Source organism: Notolabrus celidotus, chromosome 21, assembly GCF_009762535.1.
Source record: "Notolabrus celidotus isolate fNotCel1 chromosome 21, fNotCel1.pri, whole genome shotgun sequence".
NCBI classification, from domain to species: domain Eukaryota; kingdom Metazoa; phylum Chordata; class Actinopteri; order Labriformes; family Labridae; genus Notolabrus; species Notolabrus celidotus.
Genome location: NC_048292.1, coordinates 8,359,582 through 8,381,854, shown reverse-complemented (window position 1 = coordinate 8,381,854; position 22,273 = coordinate 8,359,582). Strand labels below are relative to the sequence as shown.

At 42.6% G+C, this 22,273-nt stretch overlaps 2 protein-coding genes across 16 annotated transcripts in view; both read left to right on the top strand.

Annotated features, from left to right (window-relative positions):
* Positions 1-16,603, top strand: part of znf800b (zinc finger protein 800b) — a 41,879-nt gene extending 25,276 nt beyond the window's left edge. For 3 of the 10 annotated variants that reach the window (XM_034673457.1, XM_034673452.1, XM_034673458.1), the window contains 8 exons: positions 2,995-3,090; positions 5,692-5,835; positions 10,728-10,899; positions 11,101-11,281; positions 11,388-11,550; positions 11,728-12,092; positions 12,197-13,426; positions 13,753-16,603. In XM_034673457.1, coding sequence (XP_034529348.1) covers positions 2,995-3,090; positions 5,692-5,835; positions 10,728-10,899; positions 11,101-11,281; positions 11,388-11,550; positions 11,728-12,092; positions 12,197-13,426; positions 13,753-13,854 — 2,453 coding nt within the window. In that variant the 3' untranslated portion in view covers positions 13,855-16,603. Of the gene's footprint in view, positions 1-2,994; positions 3,091-5,691; positions 5,836-10,727; positions 10,900-11,100; positions 11,282-11,387; positions 11,551-11,718; positions 12,093-12,196; positions 13,427-13,752 lie in introns of all 10 variants that reach the window. The other 7 variants (XM_034673451.1, XM_034673455.1, XM_034673456.1 and 4 more) reach the window with 3 other exon arrangements.
* Positions 16,604-19,009: 2,406 nt separating this feature from the next.
* The window catches only part of grm8a (glutamate receptor, metabotropic 8a), a 315,548-nt gene continuing 312,284 nt past the window's right edge, over positions 19,010-22,273 (top strand). Inside the window, exons 1-2 of one of the 6 annotated variants that reach the window (XM_034674009.1) lie at positions 19,040-19,199; positions 19,614-19,771. The gene's annotated coding sequence lies outside the window, so the exon portion shown is untranslated. Of the gene's footprint in view, positions 19,200-19,370; positions 19,961-22,273 lie in introns of those variants that run through there. The other 5 variants (XM_034674007.1, XM_034674012.1, XM_034674008.1 and 2 more) reach the window with 5 other exon arrangements.

Below are 22,273 nucleotides of genomic sequence, written 5' to 3'. Positions count from 1 at the left end.
ACTCTCACTCTCACTCTCACTCTCACTCTCACTCTCTCTCTCTCTCTCTCTTTCCGTCTCTCTTTCAAACCACACACAAAATTTTCATTCACATTTCCAGCCCGTCTGTGAGTCTCTGGGCGTGTCAGTCTGTCTGCTGCTGCCCTATTTGCCTTCTGTCTGTCTCTTACCCACTAACAACCACACACACACACACACACACACACACTCAAGTTGTCACATTTATCCACTCGACCCTGGAGTCTGTTTTTGTGTGCATTTATGGGGCCAAACAGGGTTCAAACCTCGCCTGGGTCTAGCTCTAGTCTTATTATCAGACCAGAAGGTAATACTCTAAATCTTGTGCAGATCAAAACTGAAATGAAAGTAAAACTCTGCTGTCAAACAAAACAGACAAAATGATGTAATATATGTGCTTCTATTCATATAATAAGATAGAGTACTTTACTCTGATCCACAATAGTGCATCTCAGCCAAAGGGTCGTTGCAGTTTGTTTGCTGTGGTTCAACTTTTTTATTATGACGGAGTGTTATGACCAAGTTTAGGAAAGAAAAACAAAGGTTTTGAGAAAATAAAAATCACAAGAACAAAGTAGTCATAAACTGATAAGTTTACAAGAATCAAGGATAATATTAAGACGTGGCGCTGGTGGCCTAGCGGTCTAAGCACCCCATGTATACAGGCTGTAGTCTTCGTCGCAGAGGTCGCCGGTTCGTAAAAAAAGCCCCAAAATATATACCTTGAATAATATTATGACAGTTAATTTATGACTTTAGTCCATGGTAAGCCAACATTTTATTTTGAAGGGGAATATTGGATGAGCAGTTAGCCTCCTGCACTAAAATGAGGCACATGGAGCCTCTTGTGAAGTTATACTTCAGTAAAGGTTCCACAAGTGTTTATTAGGGATTCGATAATCATTGGCTTCGATTCAACGATTATTTGAAAACTTCCCGTCTGTGTGACAGTCGCGTTAACCAGCAGCAGGATGAGGTTCTGCTAGTAGCAGGCACTGACAGCGTCTGTCTCTATCTTTATGTCAGTGTTTCTGTGACGCGCCGTTGCGTGTATGTTTACATTTTACAGCCATGCTTAGTCTCTAGAAATCCGTGTGAAGCAGTGCGAGATTCAGAAATGGAGAAAATCCCTGCAACTGTTGCTAATGTTTTCTTCTTCTTTTGCTATTTTAATGTGTAACTGTACAGGGGATGAATTTTTTTTATGATGTGAGGAGAGATATTAAGATAGAGTTTTGCCCATTAAGGAGATGACTGACTCGATTGACAGGTGAGAACACTGTAAGCTGTTGGCTAGGAAGCTCAAAGCCCACCTCTTTACCTCACACTTGCTCAACAGAAGTTAGGTTGTCGTCAGCACTTCCAATATGGTTCCCGTCGATGATTGGCTTCAAAACAGCGCTTCAGAAACAGATGGGTGACGTCACAGATACTAATTCCCTTATCTATACAGTCTATGGTCAAAACATTAAGTTTTTCTATAATTTGTGAAATTTATACAATTCAAAATTCCTGCGCAAAAAATATATGCTAACATACTAAAATTACAATTTCATTCTTGAAATCGAAATGTTTTTTCTTCTTAAGCTTGGCTCTAATCATCCGTTGTATTTACCGCAATGCCAAACAAACATTGGATATTTGTCACAGCTGACAGTGTCAGATCTGACACTTTGTTCTAATCAACACTGTTACAGAATCTTCTTTCTGTTGCAGCAGAAATAATGTTCTCCCTCTCATTATTTACATCTGCATGTGAACAAGTTAGACTCTTTGGCTGTTTCTCTGAGTTAGTGTGGTCTTTGTATGTGGATATTTACCCCTGTCCCTCGATGAGGAAAAAACAGTCTTTGATTTAAAAAACACACTTTACCTCTTTACAATGTATCTCAGAAGTCACTGTGGGTCAGGGGGCTGCAGTCAGCTTCAATCAATGATTCAAGAACCAGAACCTTACTCTTGCTATCTTATGTTTAATATTTTATATAGACATTCGATATAAAATAAAACATTTTGCAGTGTGATCAATAGGTCAAAGTAACCCTCTATGGGAATATTGGTTTTCTCTTTTCATGCGCTCCAGGCAGACATATTTGTTTCATGCATTTGAGTGGTGCAATATCTAACATCGGTTATTTCCTCAAGGGTTAAAAGGAAAACAAATCATTACTATAGACTAGTGTACATGCAGAAAATAGTGCTAAATCACACTTGTTTGCTTCAGACATCAGTTGGCTGGAATAAGTGCGTAAGTCCAATACACATCAACACCTCCCCGATCACACACTCCCTTCTCCTAATGAAGAGGCTCTGTGTGACATCCAAGCTGAAGTATCAGATGCTGCGCTGGCTCTGAGCACTGTTGGACTAAGCACAAAACGTTATCATCAGCATGGCTCTGCAGCCCCACCCCCTCCACCAAAAATAATGCATGTTTGCTAACAGTCCCACTTTAGCTGCAGTCGTCTGAACAAGCATCACAGAGAGATGTAACGTGGGAGACGTGTTTTTTGTTCATATTTTAAAGCTGCTTCATGTTTATTCTTTCTGATTACAAAATAAGCTAATCTCACAGTCAGCCTGAGTGTGTGTGTGTGTGTGTGTGCGTGTGTGTGTGTGTGTGTGCGTGTGCGTGTGCGTGTGCGTGTGTAAGGAGGTAAATGGGGGTCAAAATGAATCACTGCTCTTTTCCGACCTGATTGTCTCCCTGTGAAGCTGTGTGACCTTTAAGCAAACTGCAATGTACTTCATGTCTTACAAGGTGTCCAGAATACCCGGGTCATGCTGGATTTCTCCAAGACCGTCATGCTCAGATGTAATTATTGGCTCTGCTGAAATAACATGCAGTCTCCTCTTCTCTCTCTGTCTCCCTCTCCCTCCCTCTCCCTCCCTCACTCCCTCTCCCTCTCTCCCTCCCTCCCGCTCTCTCTCCCTCCCTCCCTCCCTCCCTCCCTCTCTCTCTCTCTTGCTGTCTAGGTATGTGTGTGGAGCCAGGTGATCCTCCTCTGCTCCAGCAGCCTCTGCAGACTTCCAAGTCTGGAATCCAGCAGATTATTGAATGCTTCCGCTCAGGTGTGTAACACTGCTTTTATACACACTGCTTTTTTTATTTTTATTTTTTACCACAATGCTGTCACAACCCCTCTGTTTTTTCAGATGACAGAAATGACACGTTAGCTTGGTTGTTCTTTGGGTTGATGACATGTTGGCAGGTTGGCTTTTACCTGGAAAGTTCAACTGCTTCTCAGTATTTGAAATGGAACTCTGTCAAGAAGAAGAAGAAGAAGTAGAAGAAGAAGAAGAAGAAGAAGAAGAAGAAGAAGAAGAAGAAGAAGAAGAAGAAGAAGAACTCAACTTTATTTATAAAGCACCTTTCATACATAAAAACATGCTGCCCAAAGTGCTTCACAGAATAAGAGAGAGACAGAAAACAACAGCAAGAGGTAGAATAATAAAAGGCATGATTATAAATAAAATACTTAAAAGTGAAATAAAATCAATACAGTAAAATTAATGAAATAAAAAATAGTGGAAAGTAAAGTTAAAAATAACTTATTTATAAACTCTGGACCAAGTGGACTAACTATGTAAAACCCCTACAGACAGATTTTGTGGATGATACCATTCAAGGACCTGGTGATGCTGTCTTGTCTTAGCTAATTACATGTTTATTTGTTTTTTTGTGTGATTTTCTGTCACTTATCTCTCCCTGAAATGTTTCTGGCTCACTATAATGTACACATATCGTCTCCCCCAGGTTGTATTTAGTTCTATTAATCTTTAAAAACGGAGGACTGCAGAGGAAATGAACATTATTCTCTCTTTTATATGTCAATGCTATATATACAACAAACTGCTGTCCAATAACAAAAATAAAGAATTTCGAAAAAAATAAAAGTAAGGTAGCGTTAACAAGATCAGATGAATACAATACATAAATAGATAAATTATTAAATTATTAAATAAGATAAATATATGTTAAAGAAATGATTCAAATAATAATACAAAATAATAAAATAATAACAGAAGAAGAAGAAGAAGAAGAAGAAGAAGAAGAAGAAGTGTACTAGGATGTAGTTGGTGTGGATCAACTTATATTAGAAGATAATGTTGTCAGTTTTTTCTTTGTTACCTTAAACTAGTAATCTAGACTCAAGGATGAAGCTGGAGTTGTGAAAATACATCTATGAACCGGATAGTTTTCTACACTCCCATACAAATATGTGAGATTCAGATATTCAAGAGATTCATAAAAGCTACATCTTTGCCTTCCTAACTCCCTGTTTCCCTTCATAGAACCAAGGCTCATTCAAATGTGGGGCACGTTCAGTCCTGACACATCCCCAAAACAAGAGTAAATGTTCCTGGAAGCCCTGGTGCACACCGTTTCACACCTTTGTAGAGAAACATGTCATTCAGCCCAGAAACCAGAGCAGCTCTTTGCTCTACTTCAGATTAAATCTGACCTTGGTTTGTTAATACTCATCATCCACAAATGATGAAGAGTTGAAAAAAAATGGGAAAAAAAAGAACAACCCTGACACCAAATACTTCTCCTACACCTTCAGATTTGGCTGTCATGCTGGGATGCCTGTTTCTAGAGATCAGCTTTTCATGACACAGCAGCTCCACTTCCTTTTTTTCTTAAACATGAGCCAAAAGATATGCAAAGCAGAGCAGAGCAGATTTAAATATATCTGCATGACCACACATGTCATCAGCTTGCCTTTGAGCCATAATATTGTCGGCCAGCGAGGTTATCACAGGCTTGCTACGGTTTCAAATCACACGAAACACACCAAGGCTACATGTCTGCTAAGCCACTGAGAAAAGAGCCAAATATGCCGAGGCCACACAAACCTGAAGGAAGCTAAACGTGACATGCTCAAGGACACAACAATGCCTGTTTTGTGCATGTTAATGTGTGTGTCAGTAGGATGTGCAGGTTTTGACATCAGTGATTATATAAATTCCATGCATGTGTATGTGTATGTGTATGCGTGTGTGTGCCGAGTCCAGCAGAGCGTATAACTGATGCTGCCAGTACACACAGGAGTTTGTCTGTTTGTGTGCAAATATGACTCACAAATCTAGACAAAGCACTGAAAGCTTCTGTATGGACAGATTTGGATTGGACATGAGTCAGCATGCTGACGACAATGGCAGAAGTAAAGGTGATGACAGCAGTGACGCAAAAAATAGCACTTAACACAAAGGCCAGGATCACTTGAGGCCTCCAAAAGTTGTTGATGTTTTGGGGGATTAGGAAATTTAACTGACAAGTCTTTTGCACCGACACATCATCTGTTTGTTTGTTCAGCTCGTTTTTTCCTACTTTATAAAAGATCCCTTCAATTCCTCCAGTCTGCAGCCATATTTGAGCTCTTTTTGAAGATGCACAGCAGCATGTTTTTGTTTTTCAAAGTGATCAGTGCTTCTTCAATACATATGTAATAGAAGTAAACAACGCTGTCGACTCATTTCCAGCAAATAAGAGAGTAGACATACGATTTATGCAGATTCACACTGATGGTTTCCTTCTGCAGTGCTTCTTTGTTTCACGCTCATGAGAAAGTGTTCAAAGACATTCATTGTAATCTGGATATGTTTGGAATATGTCCTGTAATTCTTCCTTGAATCTCTGGAAGTAATGATCACTTCTGTCTCTTGCAGGCACCAGCCAGCTGAGACACATGCTGCTGAGGGAGGTGGACACCATCTTTGAGTGCAAGCTGTGTCGCAGTCTGTTCCGAGGCCTGCCTAACCTCATCACACATAAAGAGTACTACTGCCTATCACGGCTGCCTGAACCTGACGGTGAGTGAGACACAAACATAACACCATGAGACAAGACACTAAGGGTCTGATTGACACAACTAAACCTGTGCAAATTAGCCACAGAGAAATCCTGTAACTCACAAAGCTTGCACAAAGCAACTGGAGGAGTCACCTCTCCGTTCAGCTCATCATCATTGACACTTTCACAATATCACCAGTGCAACTTTGCAGCTTTCTGAATTGGGTCTTGCGGCAGAGTAGATAGCTAAGGCGAATTATGTTCAACTCTTGGTGCTATCAGCGGCCAAAATGTAATATGCTAGCCAACAAGTCTCAACTGTACACACCAGAGTACCAAGCTACAGGGAAGAACTGTGACACACATTTCTGATAATTATTAGATTTGATCATGAAAGGAAATTAACTTAAACATGTGAGTGGAATAAAACACTGACTACTCTGAAAGTATAAAATGATGAAAATGCAAAGATGAGGATGGAATGAGAATGTGTCCCTGAACACTGTGCATCCCAGACACAAAAAGGAAGTAAAGCTAAACCGGAAATGATAAAAAAAAAAGTAAAATCTTTCATCAATCCAAACATTTTTCTGAAAGAGAAGGTTTTGAACCGTAACATTATCACAACAAACTCCAATGCTGCTGTTGTTTTTTTTATGCAATTCTCTGTATGCTTCATACTTGCTAACATTCAATGGCACTTACAAAAGAAACTGTAAAAACGAATGATAGAAAAACGAATGTCATAGTATTAGCAGCAGCTCTAAACTCGGAAATTGTATCTAGAAAAAAAGAGTGAGAATTTTTCTCCTCCGTACAGACCTCCGCCATTGTTGTTGACAAAGTTGATTTCAGAAGTCCCGCCCCTTCTTGATTCTTATTGGTTTTTGATAAAGAAGTGACATTGATGAGCGCGGCTGTGTTCCAAAAGTTGAACTTTTTTCATCTGAGAGCGCTAAGACAAAAAACAGCTGACACTGAGGGCGCTGAACTGATTCGTTGATCACATCGATTTGAATAGAAATGGGCGCTACCAGTGCAAAAAATGGCGGAAGTGAACACTGCACCTAATAGGAAAGACCATAATGCCCATTGTACTCATCTGCAAGTGAAGTAATTTGAGAGTATGCCAAAATCTCAGTGTTTTCCAGTGTTTTGTATCAAGCAGTGTTATTATTCCCCTCGTTCCCGTTATCACGGGCCAATCAGAGCTACTCCTCAACTCTCTATCCTGATTGGTTGAGTGGCGGCCCCACTACATCGCCCTGATTTGCTGGGAAGCCACTACTTCCTCATAGAACATGCACAACAATCTTTTGTTGGCGGGGTTACGACAGCAGAAAGGGGAGGGGTAGTGTTGACATTCGAAATATCTCTCAGAACTGATGTTTTTATCACGACTACCAACAGCAGCTTTAAGAAACAAGATATTAATAGACACAGAACAATAGGTGAGGGTACAGTCTGTCTCCTCAATCCATTTGATTTTTTGTTTTTCCAAATGTAAAGAGCCCTTTTTATAATTGATCTCATTACACTCCTGCATACAGGTAAACAAGTCAAGAATACTTGCCAATACTAACAAACTTAGCCACACCTCAAATTACTAACACCGAATCCAAAAACAAACCCATTTATGATGTAGAGACACAATAATGTTTCAATCAGAAACAAGAGTTCCAGTGGCCAGCCCTGGAGCTTCAGTGTGTGCCCAGTATAAACACATGCTAGCTTGAACAGATCATACAGACAAACAGAGACTCCAGGGATCAAACTGAGGGAGGCCCACACACATCATTGATTACCTCATCTTCTCCTCTAAGGATGCTGCTGCTTCCTCCACATTCTGCCACTCCAACGTTTCTCCCCTCTCTTTCTAACCATCCGTCTCCTTCTCATTATTCTCCTTTTATCTCCTCTGTCTGCACACCTCGCTCTGTCATTCCTTCACACACTCAGTTCACACAAACTCTAATGCTCTTTAGAACCTGTTCAGTCCATCAATCACGTCCGGTTCTCCTCTCCTCTGCTCTCCTCTCGTATCAATAAGAGAGCCGACTTTGATCTGCAGCATTTGGTGTTACATCTCCTTCTCGTTAGCCACCGTATGTGTCCGTGTCTCTGTTCTTTGCCGCTCGGAAGTGATAGCAGACTAAAGGAATGGATAAATCCGAGGAGAGTCTAAAAGTAATTTCTCTGTTACCCAACTCCCTTCTCATCTTCTCCTGAAAGAGAAATCAATCTCAACAGAACCGGTCAATTATAATTTTCTCTGTTTGATCCACTGTAATGATTGCCGTCGTATAAAAAGAGCCTTGTTTCATCATAATCTTCTTTTCATCTGACTGTTCTCTTAATGAACTTGTTCCCCGCAACAGCGACTTAATTTTTCTCAATCAAGAATCCATTACAAGTGGCTGAATATGTTATCGTATTGTTATTTTGATAAATGACTTTATTGGTGTTTGTTTGTCACCATCGAGGCTCTGAGTATTAATTGCGATAAACAAAACAGTTTTCTTCATAACACTGAATATTTCACCATCCAGCCCTGACGCTGGATTCATTCAGTGTCCAGTGATGATTTATGGTCACTTTTTAAGTGCACGACATCCAATTCCCCTCTTTCCCATCTCCTCTTTATCTCCAGTTATGAAGAGTTCTACAAAGTTACATGTTCATTCACTAAATTAACACCAAGAGAGCTTTGCAGAGACATAACAGTTTCATTCAGCGCAGAAAAAAAAAAGGATCAAAAAAAGTGTGCATGGATAGAAAGTGTTTAGAAGCACTCAGCCTTCATCTCTTCACCACATAAAAGGACACAAACAGATCCATTTCCAAAACCGCATCAAGCACTTTTTTCTTATTTTCTCTCTTGTAAGCTTTATCGTTTTTTTCAGCAACATGAAATCAAATTTAAGAGAAGGGGTGATTGGCCTCTGAGAGATTATGCTGCCTACTTGGATATTTGAGCTTTCATCTGGTGCCAATGTTTGCCGCAGGAAAAAGCAGGCCGGAGTTTGGTGTCTCATTCAAAGACGATTTGAGGACTAAAGCAAATATTCTAAATGTAACATATTGAATCAGTTTGTTTTTGAGTTATAATTAGATATATGTAAGACTATCAAACTTTGGACAGTGTTAGTGTTTCTGGAACATTACTCTCCATTAAAGTAGCAGTATGAAACATGAGCAGTCCAATTATCCAATAGGAAAAACATCTCTGACCAAGTGTTGTGCCCCATGTATGGATGCTATGCTGCATGTCCTCCCCTGTTCTCTACTACACACACTTCCTGTCTCTGTCCCGCTGTCTCGTCTACATAACGGCTGTTTTTCAACCAACTACTACACTAGCAGTACGTACTGATTTGGCCAAAATTCAGTATGTAGTGTGTGAACGAGCAAAATCTGCAGAATGCCAAAACTCCCCGGATGTCTACTGATTCGGGAAAATTTCACAGTGTGCATCAGACCAGTCTCTCTCGCTTACTGTTTCCCATAATGCATAGCGCTTCTGCTTTTTCTTTCTCTTCTTTTTTTTGCATATGACAGGGGGCACTCAGTTTTTAGGTGCTGTGAAAATGATTAAATTCCATACAAACCACTTCCTAACTTCCTAGCATCATAAGTGGATGCTAAAGAAGCAATTTTGCCATCAGCTTGTCCGTTGTTTACTTCCACTTTCTGAAACGGGAAATCCAGTGACATCTGGCCCAGCGTACTGCAACACAGATCAAACAGAACACTCATACTACATACTACCTTCAAACGCAGTATGCAGTATGCAGTAGGCAGTACGCAGCACCTTCTGCCTACTACATTCATAGGTAGTATGTAGAAGGCGGTTTCGAAAACAGCCAATGGCTTTTTTCGAATTTGCCTGCTACATACTACCCATAAATGCAGTATGCAGTACATACTGTATACTGCATACTGCATACTGAGTTTGAAGGTAGTATGTAGCATGAATGTTCTGTTGGATCTGTTCTGCAGTATGCTGGGCCAGGTGTCGCCGGATTTCCAGTTTCGGAGAGTGGACGTAAACAACGGACAAGCTGATTGTTAAACTGCTTCTTTAGCATTACTTATAGTTTGAAAAGTTAAAAAGTGGTTGATATGGAATTCAATAATTTTCAAGGCACTTAAAAACTGAGTGCCCGCCCTTATAAAAAAAAAAGAAAAAAAAAGAAGCAGAAAGTTAGGGCTGTGCATTATGGGAAACAGTACCCGAGGCAGACTGGTCTGATGCATACTGAGAAGTTTTCCCGAATCAGTAGACATCCGGGGAGTTTTGGCATACTGCAGATTTTGCTCTTGTTCACATCCTACATACTGACTTTTGGCCAAATCAATACGTACGGCTAGTATAGTGGGCGGTTTCAAAAACGGCCAATGACGAGGCAAAAAAAATGCCTTCAAATATCTACCTCTCTCTCTGCTACTTTGTATCACTCTGCTAAGCCCCTCCCACCACTTGACGCACCAAACATGCATTGCCGTTCGGCTTGTTATGTCAGAGGACAGACACACTGACTGCTGATCAATGAACTTCCTAAACTGGTGCGTGCCGCGCAGCTGCTGTGCCCTCAGCACCGATGAGGTGAGGAGAGAGAGCGAGGAAGTGAGCGAGAGGGAGAGAGAGAGAGGCACAAGTCAGGTAGAAGGAGTATGATTTAAAGAGACGGGCGTTCACCTAAAGGTTAAACACATATTTATTACAAGGACTATTTCAATTTAATACAATACAATGTTTTTACCCCAACTAATAATCGCCTACTGTAGCTTTAATGCACTGAGTTAAACTTATTCAGGTTGCACACAGAGTCACAGTTATTTAACTTTTACTGTTTACTACAGCAATGATTCAGAGATGATTTGATCCATTTCCCTCATTGATTTCTATCAGGTGATGACCGACAGAGTGTAGCCGTGAAGGATTTATTAGAGGCTATATATCCCCGAGCCGAACGGCCAGACTTCGTCGTCAGACTGGAGCCCATTCAGACCACGACCAAGGCTGTGTTCCAGTACCTGACCACAGAGGAGGAGCTGGCTAGATATCCATCACACACTCCCAGGTGGGTGGTACGCTGCTGGATTAAAAATGTACTCCGTGTACTGCAGCATCACAGAGGGACACCTCATACTTTATCAACACACATCCAGAATGTACAGTTTTGTTTCTGTACACTTCTTACAGCCTCGTGGTGGGAACGGGATTTAAAGCTCCTCTCATGTTCCCGTTAATCTCTGACTGTATGTCTCTTCGTCCTTCACAGCGCTAGAGAGAGCCCGGTAGCTTGGGAAGGAGAACAAGTGGAGGGTGTGGACAACGGCCAGCTGAGCCAACCGGGAGGGCCAGAGAGCCCGGGACACAATCAGACACAGAGGAGATGGGAGGCTGAGGAGGACAATAAAGAGGAGCAGCCGCCGCGTGAAGACGAAGAGTCCACGAGTGGGGTAAGAGTCTGGACATGTCATTTTGGACGTACCTTTAACTTGCTGGGACATGTTCTTTGATCACCGTCAGTTAACCTCTGTGGTTTGGTCTCTCCTTCCTCTGCAGGTTGAAGATGTGACAATCTCTTGTTGTCTGTGCGGTCAGGACTTTAACTCGCGCCGCAGCATCAGACGTCACTGCCGGAAGATGCACCAGACCAAACTGGAGGAGCTCCGAAAGTTCACAGAGACACGTACAGTCCCCACAAGTCTGCTCTCTATGGTGAAAGGTAAGAGTTTATTGTATATCAAGGACCATAAACAGTTTCAGCTCTCTGTGAATGAACTCGTCTTCTTTAGTATTAATGTGTTTCATTTAACCTTTTGATTTTATCTGTAGAAAAGGTAAACTCTGCCTGTGAAAGACATGAAATGAAAAATAAATATTATCTCTGTTGATGTTGGAGGTCGTCAAAGAACTCTCAGCACACCTACCGGGAAATCCTGCCACGTGTGCCTCAAAACGTTCGCCACCAAAGCCAATGTGCGTCGTCACTTTGACGAGGTGCATCGCGGCCTGCGGAGGGATACCCTCACGACCAGCCCTTCCTCTCGACCCGGCCACCCTCTCAACCTGGAGGCCACGCCCCCTAGGAAGAGCAACAACTCCTCTCCAACACGTGGACAAAACTCCAAGTCCACTCCAGTGAACTCTAAAACCACGCCATCGAACCAAAACCAGCCAAAAGTCCAGAGTCCGGCTCCGGCCTCTCCACAGGTCAACCCCGCCTCTTGTCGCTGCACGCTCTGCAAGAGGAACTACAGCTCCCAGGTTTGTTTGTTTGTTGTCTTTTCTCCCCCTCCCTCTGAAGACTCTGATTATTTATGTTTTTCTCAAGGACAGTATCTCACTTGTCTTCATCTTTTCTGTTTCAGCTAATGTTGAAGAGACACATGCGTATAGTACATAAAATATACAGCATGAAAAATAAGCCAGCTGCCACGCCAACTCCTCCCACTACTGCAGCTCCTCCCACCAGCAGCAGCACTACAGCTACAACAAGCAACAATATCCGAGTAAAAGAAGAGGCGGTCGAGCCTTCAGAGGAAGAAGATGATGACGAGGAGATCGACAGCAGCCCAGCGCCGTCTCCTGGTGAAAGCACAGGAACAGCTAAAGGTGCTGTAGTGGCACAAAAGACAATAAAGGTCAAAGAGGAGGAGATGCCGCTGACCCCGAAGATGCCAACGCCCTTATCTTCGTCATCTTCACGCAGCGGCAACATGAGCAACCCGGTCCCCCCGGCTAAAATGACCAAACTGTCCGTGGGCTTTGACTTCAAGCAGCTCTTCTGCAAACTGTGCAAGCGGCAGTTCAGCTCCCGTCAGAATTTAACCAAGCACATCGAGCTGCACACCGACGGCAACGACATCTTCATCAAGTTCTACCGCTGCCCGCTCTGTCGCTACGAGTCACGCCGCAAACGTGACGTCCTCCGCCACGTGACCGTGGTCCACAAGAAGTCGTCCGCATACCTGGCGAAGATCATGCCGAAACTGGAGAGCCGGGCGGTGAAGCGGCTCGCCGAGGTCGTCCTCAACAGCCCAAACCCACCTAAGAGGACGAGCAGCTCCATCAAAGAGGAAGTGAACGGACGCCACATTTCTTCTCCATCCCCTTCCTCTCCCTCACCGCCAGTCACTCGCAAGCAAGAGTGCGCCACAGCTCCTTCAGCCACCACCTCGACATCAACCTCCGCCTCCTCTTCTTCCTCCTCTGCCCTGCTTCCTGCACCCGTCACCCGGAAACAGCAGGACCTCTCATCACCACCATTCACCCCGTCCCCTCCTGTCACCCGCAAACAGGAGAGACAGCAGACCCACCAGCAGCAGCAGCAACAGCAGCAACAGCAGCAACAACAACAGCAGCAACAGCAGCAGCAACAGCAGCAGCAACAGCAGCAGCATCGCCCAGTCAGCCCTCCACTCACCCGCCGCAGCGACAAACACGCACACCAACGCAACTCCTCCTCTGGGAACCAAACCCCGAACACACGACGGCACGAAGCCCAGCCAGAGAGCAGCACGGGGTCCACTGAAGTCCGAGTGACCAGGAACTTCTCGCTCCACGCTTGTGACCAGTGTGGACGAGCCTTCGCAAAGAAGGTATTAGATTTAAGCTCATAGACATAAATCTTTGCTCTTTTAAAAGAATAAAGTTGTGGATATTTAAAATAATGAATGATTATAGATGTCTGTGATTCAAATTTCAGCTCTTAGATATTAAAACAGCTTACCAGGAAGTGTGGTCAGTAAAATGTAGAACACTATATTGGAGCACCGTATAGACACTTGTGAAAAGGATCAGACAGAAGCTAATGGTCTAGGCTAATAATTGAAATCAGTTTATTGGAACATCAGCACTCTCTCTTTGTTACCTTCATGGATTAATTGATTGTAACAAACTGTATAATCCTCTCTTCTCCGTTTAGCTGTACCTGGAGACTCACAAGCGAAGTCACCGCAACGCAGCGACGGCAGCCGGCAGCAGGAGGAAAGGAGTGAGCACCCGCTCCAGATCCCTGGTCTGGTGAAAACACACAACACTGTAAGACAACAGACGGTTCACCTCCTCTACCGGGACTCTTGTTACTCCACGGCTGTCTGCTTGTCCTTCTCTCATTCCCCCTCCACTTCCTCTCTCTTTATTTTTTATGTCTTCTCTGAGTCAGCATAGACTTTCAGCCCTTCTTTATTCCTCCCTGCTGCAGCGGTGCTTTCAGAAACCACAAAACACACCGCGAGATGTGTGCGTATTTGAGCAAGCATGTGAATGTTTGCGAGGAGAGAGGTTTATGTTTACTTTTGTTCGGGAGACCATTCCTGGGAATGAAAGTGCCTCTGTAGACTTTAAAAGCAACCACTTAGCACATTCACCAGCTGTTTCCTGCGCTCTACTCCTCACTTTATTTGGGTTTTCAGTGCGCTCATTTGAATTCTCCTCCAACTGTTGTTCTCTACAACTCTCTTATCCATCCTCTCTTCTCCTATCCCCTGACTCTTCTACCTTCTTCTTTTCTCTCTGTCTTTCCTCACAGTCTGCTGGGATAATGAAGGGGAGACACTTAAAATGAAGAGGCAATATCAAAACCTTGAATGGGGAAAACACTGGATGAGTGGAACGAGCTCAGAGCAGAGATGAAGGAAACAAACAGGAGGATTGGAGTACAAAGGATTTCCACCTTTTGCTTGGGAATCAAATATATATTGTTGAAATGGGACTTTTTTTTTTTGTATAGTTGCATAAAGAAGCCAAGCGCTGCTATGTGAAGAGAGACTGTAGTGACCAGAGACTCACTACTGCTGTATAAATCTGTATTTACTTACAAATGTATGTAAATAGAGATCCATATGCAGATGCAGGCGACTCCTTTGAACGACTCAGAGGTAAACGGACGAGCGTGTTTGCGACGAGCGTGTGAAGAGAGAGGGAACCTACTGGATTGTGTCCTCTGAAGGAAACTGGAAACAAACTGTCGACCTTTTTAGTTACAAGAAGGAAGAGATCCATGCAGTCTCACACAAACACAAACCTACTTGAAATTGTGGCTCATTTTAGGTCAAACAAACTTGTTCATTTCTGTTGTAAAACAAGCAGTCCTCAGTTTTTAGTGACCAACAGCAGCCAGTGTCTTTACTACAGGATGAAACCTTTACTGAGAACAGAGTTTGGTCAAAGTCAGTGAAAACATTTACTTTATTTTGTAGCTTTCTTGAAAACAAGTTCTGCTTTTCCTTTTTTTTTTTTAACGCCTTTATCAATTTCCATCATTTGCGAGTTGTGTTTGTTGAACTGCATGTGGGAAAAAAAAACGTTTTCTAAACTTTGACCAACCTCTGTTTAACACACACACCTAAGCCAACTTGTTAATCCTCTCACTAAAACTCTAGCAGCCATGCCGAGAGAGTAATGTTCTGAAACAAGGCAGCCATTAAGGAAAAAAAAAAGCAGCTTCCTCCCTCACAGAATACCAAAAACTCACTAAAGTGGCGCTAATTATGATGGGCTGAAGGTTACCCAATGATAATATAACCCTTTTACAGATGCTTAATGGATATTAAATCACACAGGCTATGTGTTAATTTCCTGCTAAATATGGATTATTTTTGCATATAAGAGGAGTGAGCAACCACAGGCAAACATTCAAAGTATCAAATTAACACTGTTATTATCCCCTTCACTGTAAATCACTTGTGCTAATGTGTGAGAATCCAATTTACAGTGAGGACTGCACATATTGTTACGGGGCTAATGCGCGTTTGAATGCGTTCTCATGCTGAAAAGGTTGCCTTCGGTGTTACAATAACCGCCACACTGATTTAAATCTTAGAAAACCATAAACTGGGAGACTTGATTTTCTGTTCAGTGACTTACTGCTTTCATTCTTTTCCAAAATCAGACCCCAAAGCCAGAGAGGGGGCGAAGTGCAGAATCACAGCAAAGCAGCTGGGGATTTTTTTTGCAAGCAGTTGTTGTGCCGAAGCAGCAGGTGGAACAAGATTGTATTGACACCAGCTGTTGGGGGGGGGGGAATCTACAGTTAGTGGGGCTAATCCTGATTATAACGGGACGAAATGTTGGAGCTGTAAACATGAAGGAAAAACGCTAAACAGCTTATTCTACAAGCTGAAAGTTTACATCAAAGCGTGTGTTTGGAAACAACAAACGCTACCACACATTCAGACAAACTTCTCTTTCACTGATGACTCAGTTCCAATCAAATTGTAGCTTCATATACTCCAATTTGAGGGTTCCGACAGCACCCAGAGGTAGTCTTGAAACACTGGCACAGGATTTAGGAAAAAAGACCAAATGTACATATGTCTTAAGCCATGAAATGGAACAAAACCTAGAGGAGAAAGACCAAACTTTATTTTTATAACTGCTGCAACAAACATGTAAATATGGATTATCCCTCCCGGATGGTATACATAATAGTTCTAATAGTCACCATAGTTACTGACTTGTACTAAACTGTTGGTTGATAATTTGCTTCAAACATGTCTGACTAGTTATGACTCTGTCCTTGTTTGCGTTCTTCCATGATGAGTTTTTGCATCTCATTCCCTTTTGAAGGAGGTTTACGTTGGAATGAGGAGAGAAGGAATCAAACCTCAGACTTTTCTTTTTAATCTCATCATTTCTTTCATCATCCGTTGTAACATGTTATGAAGCTCACCTTCTAGAGAAAACCCGAGCAGAGTTTGAGAAGCCTTTCAGATGTGTCAAGAATGTTAAAAACCCACCACTTAATAAATAAAAATGTACTGCTTCAAACCTCACAGGGGGCCTTTGTGTGGCTTGTTTTTTTATTTTTTTAAACTCAGATATGACTCATAAACTTCTATCAATCATGTTTGTTTACTGCGCTCACACAGAGGGGATTTCATTTGCCTTCTCAGGAATTGCTTCTTAGACATTTGCATTTTCACTTACTTTTTTTTTTTACAATACCTTTTTCCCTTCCTGCATTATTACCTGTCATTTCAAGAGTGATATGTGAAGTCACGTCGGTGAATTGAATATGAATTTAAGTGCATAATAAACAGCATATAATGGAGGGGAATCAGCACAGTATCTCTTCACACAGTAGGAGTAAGTTGTATAGTTTAAAACAACGCATTTGCATTCACTTAACATATTGGGAAGGATTTTCCTTACATTTCAAACAAAGTTTTTTAGTTTTGCTCAAACGGTTTGGTTTACAGAAAGCCTTGTTCACAATGTGGGGCTGTGAAAGATATTTTTTTCCCACCAAGCATGGTCTTATTTAACCCCTATTCCAAAATTGGGATGCTGTGAACAATGGTGCAGTGGGTAGCGCTGTTGCCTCACAGCTAGAAGGTTCCTGGCTTAAATCCCCGGCCGGGCAGGTGCCTTTCTGTGTGGAATTTGCATGTTCTCCCCGTGCATGCTTCCTCCCACAGTCCAAAAACATGCTAACTCTAAATTGCCCGTAGGTGTGAGTGTGTGCATGAATGGTTGTATGTCTCTCTGAGATTGGCTGGCAGCCTGTCCAGGGTGTACCCTGCCTTCAGCCTGAAGTCAGCTGGGATAGGCTCCGACCCCCCGTGACTCCTAACGGGATAAGCGGTCAAGATAATAGATGGATGGATGCTGTGAAATGTTTATAAAAATGTATTGAAAATAGTGCAAAGACAACATGAGAGAAAAGTACAAAAAGGGGGTGACACTGCATTAAAAACAGACGTGGCTCTGTAGTGGAAAGCACTGCATCAGCTCATGTCTGGATGGTTCAGTTTGAACCTGAATATGTGGATGCAGCGACAATCTATGATCACATTCATAAACATGATCCAGAAATGCTAGCAACCTACGCTGGGAAAATCTTTCTTGTTGTATGATGTGTCAAAATGTGACATTGTTTTTGGAACCCATGGACACTGCATCCTCTGTTCTAGAGAGGAAAGTGACCACATAGAGCACATTGTGTGGGTAGCTTGCACATCTGGGAATGCACCATTAAACTGAACAATATAAACAGGTTTCAAGCTATCCAGCTATCAATGCCTCTTCAGGGAAGACCTGGCATATTTCAGCGAAACAATGTCAAACCACATTTTGCTCATATTACAACAGCATGGCTCTGTTGTTAGAAGAGTCCAGGTGCTAAATCGTTGTGCCTGCTGTCTTGTCACCAATTGAAAACATTTGGTGCAGCATGAAACAAAAAAATATGAGAATAGAGACTCTGAACTGTTGAGCAGTGCAAATCTTACATTCAGCAAGTATGGGACATTTGACCTGAACATAAACGTTTGCAGAGTGTTGTTAAAAGAAGAGGTGATTCAACAAAATGAAGAAACATAATGCTGGCATAAAACAACACATTTTTTTTATTTTCAACACTTGATATGTTGTCTTTGCAATATTTTCAATTCAATACAGGGCTCGAATGATTTTCAAACAATTACATTATGCTCTCTACCAACATTTCACTGTGTCCAAACTTTTTTAGAATTGGGGTTATTGGAGATGGGTGCATCATGAGAAATGGAAAAGCTGGGACATTGTTTTTCTCTGCAGGGAAGGGAGACACTTCTTAATGTAGAGGGTGATTTCATTTCAAGAAAGACCCATTCAAATAAAGAAAATATAGGACACCTCCTGCACCTGCTTTTTGTATTTGTTGCAGTTGCACGACTTTTGCCAGAAGATGGTGCCATTACCCTGCGCCCCCATCGCCTCCTCCTTCCGCAGCGGTGAAGCCACAAATTGGACATGTTGCGCACATCTTCCACATTGTCACACGAGCGAACACCCGGGTCCTCTCCGATTGCTTGCTTTCTCCCTCCTCACAGCTTATCAAATTGTTATTACACAGCAGATGGGACGCGGTTCATTTATTTAATTCCATTCAGCCCCAAAGAGCCGTGCGTGGCGCTCACTGCTTTTACAAGGGGGAATCAATGGGCGCAGTAAAAATGGATTGAAGTTGAGGCAATTAAAGAGTGTGGCGCAACGCCTGTGTGAGCATATTTTGATGACTTATTAATGTGTTCAAATAACCAAAGCCCTTCTTTGTGGAAACTATCGATCCCATTGATAAGTCATAAACTTGATTGAATGGACGGACTCTGCCGGACGACAGTGGCGCAATTAGACGATGATTTGGAGCCTGGTATGGGCATATGTTTCATGTAGAGGGGGGTGTTTCACTCGGCTGTGGAGTCTTGCGCTGTCCCTTTCAGCACCGACAACCGACCGGAGGAGCGCGAGAGGAGTGTGTGTGCGCGCGCGTCCGTGGAGGAGCGGCACGAGTGGACTTCATGCGGGGAACGGTTTATGCGCCAAGTGCGTAAAGCCTTCGAGAAAGGGGGAGAAAGAGAGAGAGAGAGGATAGTGGATGGAAATCAGGTGGGTTTTACAAACATTATTGATCATGACTGACAGATTCCGTCTATGATGGATTCCTCTGCTCTCTCTGTCTCTCTCTCTCTCCCTCCTCTCTCTCTCTCTCTCTCTCTCTCTCTCTCTCTCTCTCTCTCTCTCTCACACACACTCTCTCTCTCTCTCCCGCTTACTCTCATTCTTTGGTATTGACTTCATTACAGGCAGCCTCCCTCTTTTGTCACCTTAAACAAGTGCGAGCGTAATAATTGCATTTCCACCAGGAAAATCTGCGCTGCTGGTCACGACGGCGCACTTTTTTTTAATTTCTAACACATCGACTCTCACATATGGTTTTCTTTGTCATGTCTTCGCCTTTTGGATTACCTTATTATCTCTAAATCCGTTTGCTGTTGTGGAAAAAATCATCTCTCTCTCCAGGAGGACTGGTATATTTGGGGGTGAAAAAAAAAACTGCTGAGCTCCGCAAGGAAGTTGCCTGAGGCGGACAGGAGGGACCCTGAGGAGTCCGCGGGGGAGGCTGGAGAGACGGAGCTCCTCACCCTTCACACACTGTCGGATGAATTTGATTTCCTGAGGTATCTCACACTATCTTGTGTTTTTTTTTACCTCTTCTTTTTCTGTGGGTGTTTTCTCTCCATAGTGATGGATTTTTGGGGCACTCAGTCTTATTTATTGTCTCCATTCCTCTTGCTGCCTATTTCTTAAGGGATTTGATTGATTTTTTTCCCCTTTTTATTTCACGTGGATTCTGCAATAGTGGTTAGGTAAGTAAATGAAAGAGGCTTGTTTCATTTATAGGAACTCCGTCTTGCCTTGTTTTAATCACAGAGGCATGGAAAAACCTCCATGATTTGCTCTCCCTGAAGAGATCAGTGCAGTGGTGTTCCTCTGCTTTTACAGTGGATGGCACTGCCTTAATTAGGGTGCAATCAGAATACCATCACTGCTTGTGTGCAGAAGGAAGCCTATAGCATTGCATAATGAGCATACATCCATAGACTTTGATCTCCTGAATTCATTTCTGAACCTGTGGGCTGCGTTTTATCTCCAGACACATGACTTAATCATGTTGGGGGCATGTGTCTTAGAAATAAAGGGTGCACTTCAGTGTGCAGGTTTCTTAGCTGGGATTTTCATGCATTAATACAAATAAAAATCAGTCCGAATATGACATAAAATGTGAGAAGAAAGTGTTTCCACTTGGGGATAGTGTTGAAGGGAAGATTTGCTGTATTTGCATACAGATTTCTCATCTTAAATTTCCTGCATGGATGTCATCCCTATTTGAAATGCTCCCTTTTTTATATATTTGCACTCTGGGTAAGCCTGTGCCACACAAAATTAAGGGGTGTATCCAGATAGGTGTGTGTGTGTGTATGTGTGGGGGTGGGTGGGTGAAGAAGCAAGGATCACCATTCCGCCCACGATCTTGCTCGATTCACAGAAAAAAAATTCAGCCAGAAAGTGGAAGAGATGGTTGAGATTTAGAGCAAAAGAGATAGAAAAAAGTAAGGTATGAATGAGAGGAGACGTGGAGGAAGATGGAGAGCGTGAGGAAGGGGGAGAGACCGCAATGGGCAGAACAGGAGACTCTGAGAAACACCTACCAAGAGAGAGAGAGATAGAGAGAGAGAAAAAGAGAGAGACAGAGAAGCTATCAGTTTCTGAAAAGAGCAGCACTCTCCCTAGAGTGATGAAGAGGCGACGATGAGGAGACGGTGTCAGAGAGAAATGAAATTGTGGAGTTAGAAAGGGTGTGAATGAGAAAGCAAGAAAAAGAAGGAGAGGGTGGAGGATGACGAAAGAAAGAAGAAAGGTGGAAGAAAAGGGGGGCAAGGGGGGGCAGGTGCGAGGAGGAAGTAGCCTGAGTGAAACCAAAAAGCAGGCGAGATAAGAAAAGAGTTGAACAAGAAGTGGGGAAACACTCACCAGGACAGGACAGGACAGGACGGTCACACGGGGTTTAAATGAAAAAAGTGATGAACCAGCTGCAGCCTCCTGAGATTTAACCCTCTTCAGCTCTCAGCAAGGAAACCTCTTTTTTTGGGGATGTCTGCTCCCTCCATTAGACTGCCACATGGGATAAAAAAAATCAATTTCTTGAGCCTTTGTAAAGCATCTTAAAGTACAAGGACTCCCATGGGTGCACAGGACTGAAAGAGCAATAGCTGGGATCAGGTTGTTAAGATCAGGTAAGAAGTACTGTGATGAAATACGCCCATACAGAGAGAACAGAACATCATCAGCGTAAATGAGACGTGAAACTTTGAATAACCTCAGGGCCCTCATGAAATACACACATCTGATGTATTTTGGCACCCCTCCCAAGACATTTGCATTTAGTTACATCATGAATTAACATTTTGCTTAATCATGAACACGCTCTCTTTGGATTAGAGACATCCATTAGGTCAAATTAAGTCCATGTGGAAGCTCCTCCTTATGAGAAGATCCAGCTTCTTCCGTATTTTGAGAAATGAAAAGATGAAATGCGTGAGAGATGATCAACAGAAGATGCTGAGCTACAGCAGATCCTATTAGGGTTATATTTAGCCTGAATCCAAGGAAAAAGTGTTGAATAAACAAAATTGTGGCAAGTAGAATCGTGGCTAACCTATATAAAGCAGGGTTTTAATCATAGTGGGGCGCCTGGCTGTGGATGAGTGACCTAATTCCATTTAGAGTGGCGAGAAAGTGATGAATTAATACGGACAGAATCGAATTATAAACGGATTTATTGAAATGTAGCTTTCTGCTGTGATGAAACCCAAAACGTATTAGGGTAAAATGAGGTTGCTAGGGCTGCTGTATATTATACAAAGTCAAATTTTCATATTCAGTATGGTCAGTCTTTCTTTGTTGTCGTTGAGCTTATGTAAGACCATGGGAAAGCTTCTAGACAGTCAAAGACTAGTATCTGAACCATGGTCCGCTGAGGAAATGCTCCTCACAATAATCATCAGGACCCTGTAAAGCATGATGCTGGCAGGGACACACCTATTGGGGGACCCTGGGGCAAAACTGACCTGTAGATGAGTAATGATGAAGAATCTTTCACATTTGAGTTCATAATGTGT